The sequence below is a fragment of the Cygnus atratus genome, chromosome 2 (genome assembly GCF_013377495.2).
Source record: "Cygnus atratus isolate AKBS03 ecotype Queensland, Australia chromosome 2, CAtr_DNAZoo_HiC_assembly, whole genome shotgun sequence".
Lineage (NCBI taxonomy): Eukaryota > Metazoa > Chordata > Aves > Anseriformes > Anatidae > Cygnus > Cygnus atratus.
Window position 1 is genome coordinate 54,232,232 of NC_066363.1, and position 11,832 is coordinate 54,244,063.

Below are 11,832 nucleotides of genomic sequence, written 5' to 3' on the forward strand. Positions count from 1 at the left end.
TGGAGCAGGGGTAGAGAGTGACCGTGAAGGAGCAGCAGAGACCAAATGCTATACACTGACCGCAGCCCACATTCCCCTGCGCTGCTTGGGGGGAGGAGGTGGAAGAGGGTGGATGAGGGGAAGGCATTTTTGGTTTCTTTCTTTTGTTTCTCACTTTTCTGGCTTGTTAGTTATAGGCATTAAATCATACTATCTCCCTACTCTGAGTCTGTTTTGCCCATCACGATAATTGCCATCTCCCTGTCCTTATCTCAACCCTTGACACCTTTTCATCGTATTTTCTTCCCCTTTCCCTTTGAGGAGGGGGAGTGAGAGAGCAGCAGAGACGGAACTTGGCTGCCCACCCGAGTAAAACCACCACAATTTCCTAGACAAAAGCTATTTCACATCTTAATATTGCACAAACACAAATCCAGAATTACCTAAGAGATGAGTCTCAAAGACACAATACGTATTACCACGGCAAGGAACAAACTCCAGATCTTAATGCCATGTGACAATACCTGGGTTAGCTTATGTATTTTAAAGCAAATGCAGAAGCAGTGAACAGCCCAGACTAATTTACCATTTTTAGTAACACAGTTTAGTTCAATATAATCATTTAAGGCTCTTTATTCCAGTGCATATGCACTGCAGAAAAGGTTTCAGCACCTGAGCTGACTCACAACCTGACAGCACAGAGATGAACAGACAAGCTGCCTGCAGTACCTTCTTTTTACTAGTCTGAAACTATCAGACTACTCTGAACGTGTCACAGGCTATTCTACTTCCCACATCAAGGCTGTGGACCTATTTTCATGCCATCAAAAATGAACTCAAATGACTTTTCCCTCTTCACTCACTGCCTGGGTGCTAAGAACAGAGGGGAAGATGGTATTAACAGTACAGGCTAATGATATCCTTAGTCTGAATTAACTACAGATTCATATTTTAGCAAAGATTCATATTTTCTTCTTTACCCTCTGCCATGAAAGTCCAGGACACTCTACCTGGCAGAAATTTAACAACTTTATTAACAATGAAAATAGTTAGCTCATCAAGTGAGCCCAAAGTTATACCAATTACCTGAAAAGCCTACCCAGACTGAAAGAAGAGAAAAAGACACGATGAAAGCACTAAATATCGTGAATGACTCAGGGCATACATTATTTCTAGTTACATGCCCAAGACACAACTCAGCAGGAGTTATTCTACAGCTAAGTGCCCAATAACACGCTATAAGTCATTAAAGGTGAGGCTGGAATATGTCTTGAAAGGTTGCTCCTCCTCCTTGTCAGCAACCACACACAGCGAAGTTAATTTGATCCTGCACCTTAAAAACCATCAAGGGGGGAAAAAAATAACAAATGAACTTGTTTCTTCCACTTGTGGTGCTCAGTCCCATTCCAGGCTCAGTACCTAAGCTCCTCTTGGCTGGATGGCTCTTAGCACGTGGGAGGACCGTAGGACGTTGGAGGGGGGTCAGGGAGCACTCAGTAACATGCACCTGAGATGTTCGCTCCCGAACCCCTGCAAGACCCCATAAAATGCCTTAAATATCACAACCCTACGAGCTCCTGTGACCGGGGCAAGTCACTCGGGGAAGGGGGAGACGTGGGCAGGCGAAGATGGCGGTGGTCAGAGAAGCAGTAAGTTTTCCAGGGACCAGACATCTTCGTGACTTTTTTATATCCTTTTCCCGTCCCCGTTTTCCCGTCACGTCGCTGAAACTCGCACCCTTTCCCCACACCCGAAGCCCTCCTAGCGCGCCCTGCGGCACCGCCGGCTCCGCGAAGTTGCGGCGCGCGAGGGCGGCGGGTACAACAGGTGGTGCCGCGGCCCCAACGGCCCCAACGGCCCCAACGGCCCCGGCCCTGCCCTCGCCCTGAGAGGCTCCAACCGCTGCCCCCTCCCCCACGCCCAGCCTCCCTGACCGGCCCCCGGGCGCGGCGGCCGCACTCACCTGCGCCCAGCCTCGCTTCCGCCATGCCACCGCCCCCGCCCCGGGACCCCGCGTCCCGGCCGCCGCGCAGGCGCAGTGGCCCCTCCGAGCCCCTCCCCGCCGAGTGCGGCTCGGCGCGCGCAGCCGCAGCGGGGCTGCCCCAGCGAGGGAGGGAGCCGGGGCGGGGGGGGGGGCGGGGCCGGGGGCGGGAGAGGGCGCGAGGGAGGGCGCGAGGGAGGGCGTCAGCCCTCAGCTGGGGCCGCGGGGCCTGGGAGGGAAGGGAAGGGAAGGGAAGGGAAGGGAAGGGAAGGGAAGGGAAGGGAAGGGAAGGGAAGGGAAGGGAAGGGAAGGGAAGGGAAGGGAAGGGAAGGGGAAGGTAACAGCGACAAAGAAGTGTCAGCGCTGGCAGTAAGTTGGCCGCTCGCTTGGCAATAAACTTGCCATCTGTGTCTTTGCCGTGCAGTGGGCTCACTGCACTGGTTGCCTTTCGGAGCCTTAGTTAACTTCAGCTTCTGCTGGGAAGCCCACACAAGGCTTCCCATAATGCAGTCAGTGCTGCAGACAAATCTTGTCATGCTCCAGCTACAAATACTCCACAGAACTGCATGCTTTGTCATAATGCGGCTCTCAGCACCAATGTTGAACCATTGTATGATTCACACTTCCCTGCAGAGGTTTAGTGCCATGGTTACAGTACATCTACAGAACAGTTCTATACTTTTGCCATTGCGGTGTAGCTCCAGAGTCCTTACAGAGCTGCTGATCTTTTTAAACACTGCTGAGTAACTTCTCAGTACCATAGCAACTGTAGATCTGAAGAACAGCACCTCCGAGGAACACGACTGCACACAGGCTCTGCATTCTGCCCTCCACACCCTCATCGGTTCTCAGATCAAGGTTCAATTTGCAACATAGTTCTTCCCCTTCTAGTCAGTCAAGTTCATGGCTTGAAACACCTTAAAGAAACCATGGGCCTTTTGCAGAAACTCTAGCTGCTGAAATGCAGCCCGGACTCCTGACACTGCTGCCAAGGAAGTTTGCAAACCAGTACAGCAACAGCCTTATGAATGTGCTATGTGCTTTGCCATGGATTATGAATACATATGAAGAGCATTGCTGTATGTAAAATTTTTTCTCATCTGAGTTAGGAATACAAGTATGTGGTAGCAGCAGAGCTAATGCATCCTCTCACAGGTGATGTGTGGTTTTCCTGCTGCTGATAAGATATTTGCAGTAGTCCTCCGGTTCCCATGTTCTTTGTAACTACTGTAGAGACATGACCGTAACACTCACATAGAACTGCTACAGATTTTTAACATTGCTTTACATGAATACCACAGCACTACCACTCCAGTATCCACACTCTTTTTTGCTATCACCAAAAAAATGCAGTTGTCGTATGGAAAGCACTATAGGAATTTGCACCTATATGTGCTGCTGCAAAAATGCCAGGTATTGGGTCTATACAGAGTTGTTGTGGATGAAATTTTTACACAGGTTTGATTTAGCAGCAATTTAAGATTTATTAATACCTTTACAGTAAATCACAAACTAGAATGTATGATTTTTTTTCCTTGCAGCACTTAATCATCAGTTAATCATTAGCCTACTTAATGCAATAATTCAGTCATGTTTGCTAAAATCAGAATAGTGACGTGGTTAAAGATTCGTAAATGGCAAGGTTCGCACAAGACTTATGGCAAGGTATTGAGGATTTCTATACAGAAGGGTATTGGGGATTTATATGGTTGTCCATTTTCCCTTTATATCTAAACAGTTCTTTGTTGTTGTTGTTGTTGTTTTTTTCCCCTTTCTTCTCTTAAATTTGCATCGGGCCAATTCCATCCACTCCTTATAGCCTAACATAATTGTCCAGCATTTCTGTGTAGGCATTTGATTTTATTCTCTTCTGTAGTTTGGCCAAAATAGTCTTTTTATCTTTTCCTCATCTTTTCTCCTTTTCAGTGCAGGGATAGGAGCAAGGATCTCCCCACTAAAGCTTACTCCCTCTCTTAAAACATATATATTTTTTTCTACTTCATCCTCCTTGAATATTTCTCTTCCCTTCCCTGCACCATTTACTACTCATTTCTTTTCTCAGTGGATGCTTTTTTCCATCTGACCAGTATGACTGTCAGTCATAGGACACACTGCTCCATGTGGTATGTAGAGCTGGGAGCTGAGAGTCAGCAAATTCCACAATACTCAAACAAGAAGAGCAGAGCAGTTTCAATAACGCTTCAGGTTCAATAACAATTCAAGCAACAGTCCAGGTTGTCCAGCAAACCTGTAGAGACAGGACAGCCCAAACTAGAAATCAAGACAGTGAGTGGCAAAGTAGGTACAAGCATACCTCCAACATAGGTCAGGCAGACACTAAAGGTGAGAGCGTGGATTTTAAAGCAGCTCAGGAGAGAAGGAATGGAGACAGCTTTTAAGGATTCTCAAGGCCTGACGGTTACTTCTATAAGTTAGTGTTGAACCCGTAGAGCCAACCCCCCAGGATGGTGAGGAGGGACAGCATAAGATGCCCTGAGGGCCCTGACAGCCACAGATCTATTTGCTGCGGGTATGCTGGTAAATAGCATTTCCATCGAGGGAGAGGGGAGACAAGGTAGGAAACGAGACGAGGCAGAAGGAAAGTAATCCCTAACCATAACCATCTGAGCCAGCATACCAAGGAAGATAAATCTGTTAATAGAAAAACACATTCACTCCAGAGCCGACACCATGGTATGGTGACTTTTAAGGACCAGTCAACACACGTTGGGCTCACTGACTGCTCAGAAGATGCCTTGCCATGAAGAGAACAAGGTTACCATGAAGCAGAAATTCTGATGAGGAAGATGAAATAGGCTCCAGCCACTCGGCTGCAAGTCTAGGTGTTGAAGCTTCCTGCATAAACACAATATCTTCTTGTGCAAAGGGTTTCCTGAAGTTGCTGATTTTTAAAGAACCTGTTCCAAGGTGTTTCCAAATGCCATGTAGCTTACAATCCTTGTGGCCAGAAAAAGTAGCATAATGCAGTAATGTGTAGGGGTACGCAAGAAGGCATGGGAAGAGTTCTGAGGTGCCATGGACTCAGTCCATTGCAGCACATAGAGATGTTGTGTCACCACTGACTGTTCTTTCAATACATAAGGCCCTTACAGACAGGCAAAAAGAGCCCACCAATATGTGCTTTCATTCAAAATAAATAACAATAAAAAAGGAAACTACTTAAAAATGAAGAAACTGCTTAAAAAATGAGGGGCATCTAAACTAACTGTGTTTGGGAGCTACATGGAGGCTTGATAAGGATATGATATTGGAGGCTCAGAGCAAATGTTTACCAGGGGAAAAAGAAACCTGTTGCTGCGGACAGCTCTTCAAAAGCATGCTTCCAAAAGAAAAATTTGGGTCTAAAACTGAAAATAGAATCCCAAATTGTGATAGATGAAATGTAAACTACACCATGAGACAGACCAAAAGGCTTTTTTAAGGGAAGAACTGCCTTACAATTCTACTGAAGTTCTAAGGAGTCAACAAGCTTGTGGCTAAGGGAGATAAAGTTGACTATGGATTTCTGGAAGGTATTTGAAAAGGTCATTCATCAAAAGCTCTTAAAAGTTGCACTGCCAGGGAATAAATACCTGCAGGGGTAAATAACTGGCTAAAAAGGCATGAAACTGCAGTAGGAATCAATTCCAATTTCACAGTAAAAGGAAGTCAACAGTAAAGTTCCATACAGATGTGTTCTGGAATCTGATTTGTGCAGCATATTTATCATGGTTCTGGAAACAGTGTCAGAGTATGCTGATGGTACAATGTTTTTTAGGAAAGTGTAGGCAATGGCAGACTGAGAAGAACTGCAAGCAGAAGAGTCTTAGGATACTGAGTGTATGGGCAAAAAAATGGCAGATGGAATTCCGGGAAGTTAAATGTAAAGTAGTGCATATGGGATGAACAGTCCTATCTTCATATTTAAAAGGAAGGACCCTGAACTGTTGTAACAGTTATTACAGGTAGTTGTATGCAAATCTCTTCTCTTTGTCCAGTAGTGCAAAAGAAAGAAAATTAATTATTAAGTACTTCTAAGAAAGCAGTAAAGAATAAAATAGAGAAAACACCAAGACAGTGTATAAACTGATAAATATCGTGCACAAAACTGGTTCCTCCATCTCAAAAAGTTTAGAGAAAAATGGGGAAAGGTTCATGAAAAGGCAATAAGAAAGGGGATCAAAAGCATGCAGTGACTTCTGTACAAAGAATGACTTACATAAACCTTCTGGAAAACAATTTGTTTAGGAGAGTGGGAGGTGGAATATGATAGAGGTCTGTAACTTGTATAGGGAGGAATCAGATAAGGACCAACCCTACCATCCTTTGACAGCTGATAGCAAATAAAAGATTGTTTGCAGTACTGTTGGCCAAGCAGCATTGAATGAAAGTAAAATGTCAAGATAAAGCTGCACTTGACCTCACAAGTATGGTTGCTTTGATAGTCCAAAGAAGTTAGAAGATGAAAGAAAACACACTGGTGGGGCACTCACATGATATTAGCAATAGAATGGTCACTGGAAGATCTGAGTGTGCACCCGCAATGTGCCACACAGAAAAGTTAGGGCCATGGGTGCATCGATAGACCTTACTTGCCCTGAAGAACCTCATCTTGGCCAATGTTATACTGATTTACAAAAAAGGCATGAGAGAAGACCCAGGAAACTACAGACCTGTTTGTCTAACTAATCCAATTGTGACATAAAACAGGTTCACGCTACTCTGGGTAATGAACTGGCTGAATGGTAGAGCTCAAAGTTTGTAGTGAGTGGGGCTACATCTGGCTGGCAGCCAGTCACTAGCAGTGTTCCTCAGGGCTCAATTCTAGGGCCAGTTCTGTTAAGCATTTTTATCAGTGATCTGGATGCAGGAGTTGGATGCACCTTCAGCGTATTAGCTAATGATTCTAAACTGGGAGATGCTTTTGACTCCCTGGAGGGACAAGAGGCCTTGCAGAGGGATCTGGATACATTGGAACATTGGACAATCAGCAATGGCTTTGACATTCAACAAAGGTAAATGTTGGGTGCTGCACCAGTGACTGAACTCTCACTCCTTTGTATGTCACATTCATGAGTGTTTGAAGAATAGTATCTTTGTAAGACAACTGAAGAGATATGAACTGGACAGCTGGACAAGGGGAGTAAAAAAAACACCTATCTGTCAAACGAAACATTAATGGTGAACAGCTCATAGTATAGCTGGCAGCCTAAATAAACAGTATTTTTTTAGTGCCAACACTGGTGCTGACACTATTTAATGTATTCACCCATGACCTGGAAAATGGAACAGAAAGACCTTGAGTAAGTTTGCATGACACAAAATTGTGCTCAGAGGCAGGCCTGTCATTCAGATTGGCTTTGGTAAGTTGGATGAATGGGCCATCTCTTCTCAGAGATGCACAGCTAAACAAGCAACAGACTCAAGCTGAAAGAACAAAAATTCTTTCTGGAGAAAGAAAAAAAAATATTTACTGTTAGAATAGTTAAGCAAATTGACCAGACAGACTATAGATTCTCCATCCTTGGAAATTTTCAAAAAACAGTTTGACAAGGCCTTGAATATCTAGCATGTAATTGAACACAGTTTGTACAGATTGGACTACAAATGTCCAGAAGCCTCTTGCAAGCTTTTTTTTTTCCCCATGATACTATAATATTATTTATAATAATGTAATAATAATAATATCCTTGCCTGCTAATGTCTAAATTAAAAAGCTGTTTCAAGTCTGTCCTAAATGAGCTGTTTCCTTACCATTGTTTTACCCCAGGGCACTGGGGATAGGGATTTTCCTTAGGCAAGTAAAAGTGAAGTAACAACTCAATAGATTACACTTCCACCCAGAAGTTTGTCTCTTTAGTGAGAAGAAAAGAATTCTATCTGCCTCTGTTTCTGTTCTGGAGATCTGAAGTACTTTAGAGACCTTGTACATTAGACTGCTCAGAATTATCTGCGGGGGAATAAACACGAGTGTCTGAAATCAGCAAGAGCAACTGAAACAAGATTCCATTGAATGACTGCATAGAAATTCTGCATATTAAGTCCCTCTGCATATCACGAAAGCTGGGATAGGTGGACTTGGCACATATCCATGGAGTAATATTATTAATTTAATTTTATTTTTTTTTGACATCAGATAAGACATTTAGATACCAGTAAAGCATTTGAAAGAGTTTAATGTAGTGAAAAATACAATGAAAACTTCTAACGTACCTGTTGTGAGATCAATTGAAAAGATAAGAAAGAACATTGGAATGATTATTAATGAGTTACATAAATGAAGTTCCTTGGCCTGATATCCCTCTCACTTGTTTTCCTTCCCTTTAACCACAACCTCACATCACTAGAGTTCTTGTATCAATATTAAGGAATGCTTTAAGCATCAAAATACTGTGGTTTGTTAAATGCATGCTGTTATTACTCAGGCACCCTAACAAATCTCTTAAAATTTGCTCAGAGAAAGTGTAGATTTGAACATCTTCGAGATACTTCCCGTACCTCTTTTTAAAAGAAAATGACTGAAAACTTGATAAACTTTTAACGTCCCTTTTCAGCTATTCGGAATATATTTTTCTGAAGTAATCTGTGGTGCTCTTTATTCCACTCCTCATTACATAAAGGTCTTAAAACAAACCTGTATATGAAATGCAAATCCTTCAGAAACCTCTTAGTGCAGTTTAGTGCAGGAGGTATTTTTATGTGCTTTAAAAACCTGTAAACCTCCTTTACCTTACTGCAGGAGGTATCTTATTTTATAATTTACTGATAGCAACTCAAGGGGCTTTCATAGTATTAACACCCTAGAGAAACTTCCATAGAATTAACATCCTAGAGAAAGTATGTTGGAGAAACACTTCCCACAAATATAAGATTTTTGGTCTATTAAAAATAAACAACAAAAATTGAAGCAAAGCAAGATTTGCTTATTGAAACTTTCTAACGCAAAGCTTAGTCTTGCTTCTAACAATGACAATCTTAATGATACCAGAGAATACCATTTTAATATGAAAAGCTAGTTACAAGAAAGCCTTATAGTTAAATAAATTGTTTTCTACTGGCCTAGAGATAATTATATTTGCGTATTTCATAAAAAATGAATATATTGCTGGTGATAAATATACTTCAGTAATTGGAAAGCAATGTTGTATTTGACGATAGATAACTCTTCAAACCAGCAGAGAAAAATTTCTCTATGAATTTGACAGATTTTTAAGTTAAGGATAAGGCAGGGAAGGTTTAATTTTTTGAAAACAAAATTCTGTATCAGCTGTGCTAAAATATGCAGCAGGATATGTTGCTGTTGTGTTATGTCACATCACGTACACAACACCTAGTGATACCGAATACCTAACTGTGCAATTCCTGCATCTGTTTTCCTTAGGTATGTTTCAGATTTTTTAATATGTGGCTTTCTAGCATGTGTCCAAATATCTGTGTACTATTCAGATTTTTTTTCTTTCATCTGTATTGTTTGGATACGTATCAATAAAAAGTGAGCCACTATTTGTTTTTTGTTGTTTTTGTTTTGTTTTGTTTTTTGTTTTGTTTTTTTAATCTTACACTTAGAAATACAGTATGAACTTCAAAAAAAGTTTGTGAGCAGCTTACCCCGCTCTTGTTGTCTTGGTTATGTGTCAAAGGCAAACACAGGAGGAAGAAAAATATATATTGAAAATTTACATTTTAATGTATTATTACATTGAAAATGTAACAAAGGAGTCAACCTCATTTTTCCCTAAATTGTTTTCCAACTTGGTTAATGTCACAGATTTTTAGAATCATAGAATATCCTGAGTTAGAAGGGACCCACAAAGATCATTGAGTCCAACTCCTGACCCTACACAGGTCTACCCAAAAATTCAGACCATATGACTAAGAGCATAGTCCAAACACTTCTTAAACTCCAACAGGCTTAGTGCCATGACTATGTCCCTGGGGAGCCTGTTCCAGTGCGCAACAACCCTCTCGGTGAAGAACCTCATCCTGATATCCAGCCTGAACCTCCCCTGTCACAGCTTGACACCATTCCCTTGGGTCCTATGGCTGGTCACTAAAGCGAAAAGATCGGTGCCTGCCCCTCCATTCCCCCTCTCGAGGAAGCTGTAGACTGCAATGAGGTCTCCCCTCAGCCTCCTCTTTTCCAGGCTGAACAGGCCAAGTGACCTCAACCACTCCTCATATGTCTTCCTCTCTAGGCCCTTCACCATCTTTGTAGCCCTTCTCTGGACACTCTCCAACAGTTTTACATCCTTTTTGTACTGTGGTGCCCAAAACTGCACACAGTACTCGAGGTGCGGCTGCACCAGCGCAGAGTAGAGCAGGACAATCACTTCCCTCGACTGACTAGCGATGCCGTGCTTGATGCACCCCAGGATACAGTTGGCCCTCCTGGCTGCCAGGGCACACTGCTGGCTCGTAGTCAGCTTGCTATCAACCAAAACCCCCACCCAGATCCCTCTCTGCGGGGCTGCTCTCCAGCGTCTTATCGCCCAGTCTGTATGTGCAGCCAGGGTTGACCTGTCCCAGGTGCAGGATCCGGCACTTGCTCATGTTAAACTTCATGCGGTTGGTGATTGCCCAGCTCTCCAATATGCCCAGATCTCTCTGCAAGGCCTTTCCACCCTCAACAGAGTTAACAACCCCTCCCAGTTTAGGATCGACAGCAAATTTGCTCAAAACACCTGCATCCAAATCGTTTATAAAAGCATTGAAAAGAACCGGCCCTAAAATGGAGCCCTGGAGGACCCCACTGGTGACTGGCCACCAGCCCGATGTAGCCCCATTTACCATAACCCTTTGAGCCCTACTCGTCAGCCAACTGTTCACCCATCGCGTGATGTTTTTATCTAGCTGTATGCTGGACATTTTTAATAGGATTGTGCATGTGGTTTGCTGATCTTGTTCTCTAAGATGACTTTTTGAAAAAATCCTTTATATAATAAACATGAAGTTGAGGAATCACAGACAATACAGCTGGAGGTGCTCAAAAAGTGCACACCATAAAAATATCCATTTGTGCTTCCTAGCTTCTTCCGTCATCTGTTATAACTGCATTGTCATCTTTCCCGTGACTGCATTCTGCAGGGCTGAGTTTTTGGGACCCTAGCTAGCACACCTGAGCACATCACTTCAGGTTTCAAGGCCAGTCTAATAAGCATCTTCCACCACTGAGGCACCAGTATGAATATGAACCAGTATATTAGCTCCTTTTCTAAATTGTTGCAAGATCCATCTATGCCATATAAAACATGGAGCTTTCTAGGCAAACGGAAAAATACTCTCAGTAGAAAAAGAATACCTTAATGGTTTAAAAAATTATGAATGTGTAAATCTCGATCCTACACGAACAGCTGTCACAGCTAACAGTTCCCAGAAGCCACATTCTGATTTTTCAGACTTGGGGAAAATATCACATTTTAGTGTCCAAGCCAAAACTGCAACAAGGGATAAAAGAAGCGTTACATGGAAACACAGGATATTTAAGGAAGGTAGTGGGAGTTAAAACTAAATATCGACTAAGATATCTGGATATTTATGAAAGGAAGAGGTCCTCTTTATTCAACTTGGAGGTGGAAAAAAAGGGCATTGTGGGTTGGTTTTTCGTTTGTTTGCTGTTGCTTTTTTTTTCTCCAAAGGTTTTGGTGGTGCCCCAGCTAGCTCCCGCTCCCTGCGAGGGGAGGCTGAGGCACCGCTGCCGCCGCTGCCCGGCCCTCCCCGCCCAACCGTCCCGGAGAGCTGTGAGGAGCCGGGAGGACACGAGTGGGCGCCGCGGGCGGCGAGGCGAGGTCCCGAGCGGCCGGCGGCGCTGCGAGTTGGCAGCTCACCGCCCGCCCCGCCGGGATCTCACGGCTCGGGGAGACGCAAAATGGCGG

At 43.5% G+C, this 11,832-nt stretch overlaps 1 protein-coding gene across 1 annotated transcript in view; it reads right to left on the reverse strand.

Annotated features, from left to right (window-relative positions):
* Positions 1-2,066, reverse strand: part of NFX1 (nuclear transcription factor, X-box binding 1) — a 61,946-nt gene extending 59,880 nt beyond the window's left edge. Inside the window, exon 1 of the mRNA XM_035549774.1 lies at positions 1,943-2,066. Coding sequence (XP_035405667.1) covers positions 1,943-1,967 — 25 coding nt within the window. The 5' untranslated portion in view covers positions 1,968-2,066. The remainder of the gene's footprint in view (positions 1-1,942) is intronic.
* Positions 2,067-11,832: the final 9,766 nt, after the last annotated feature.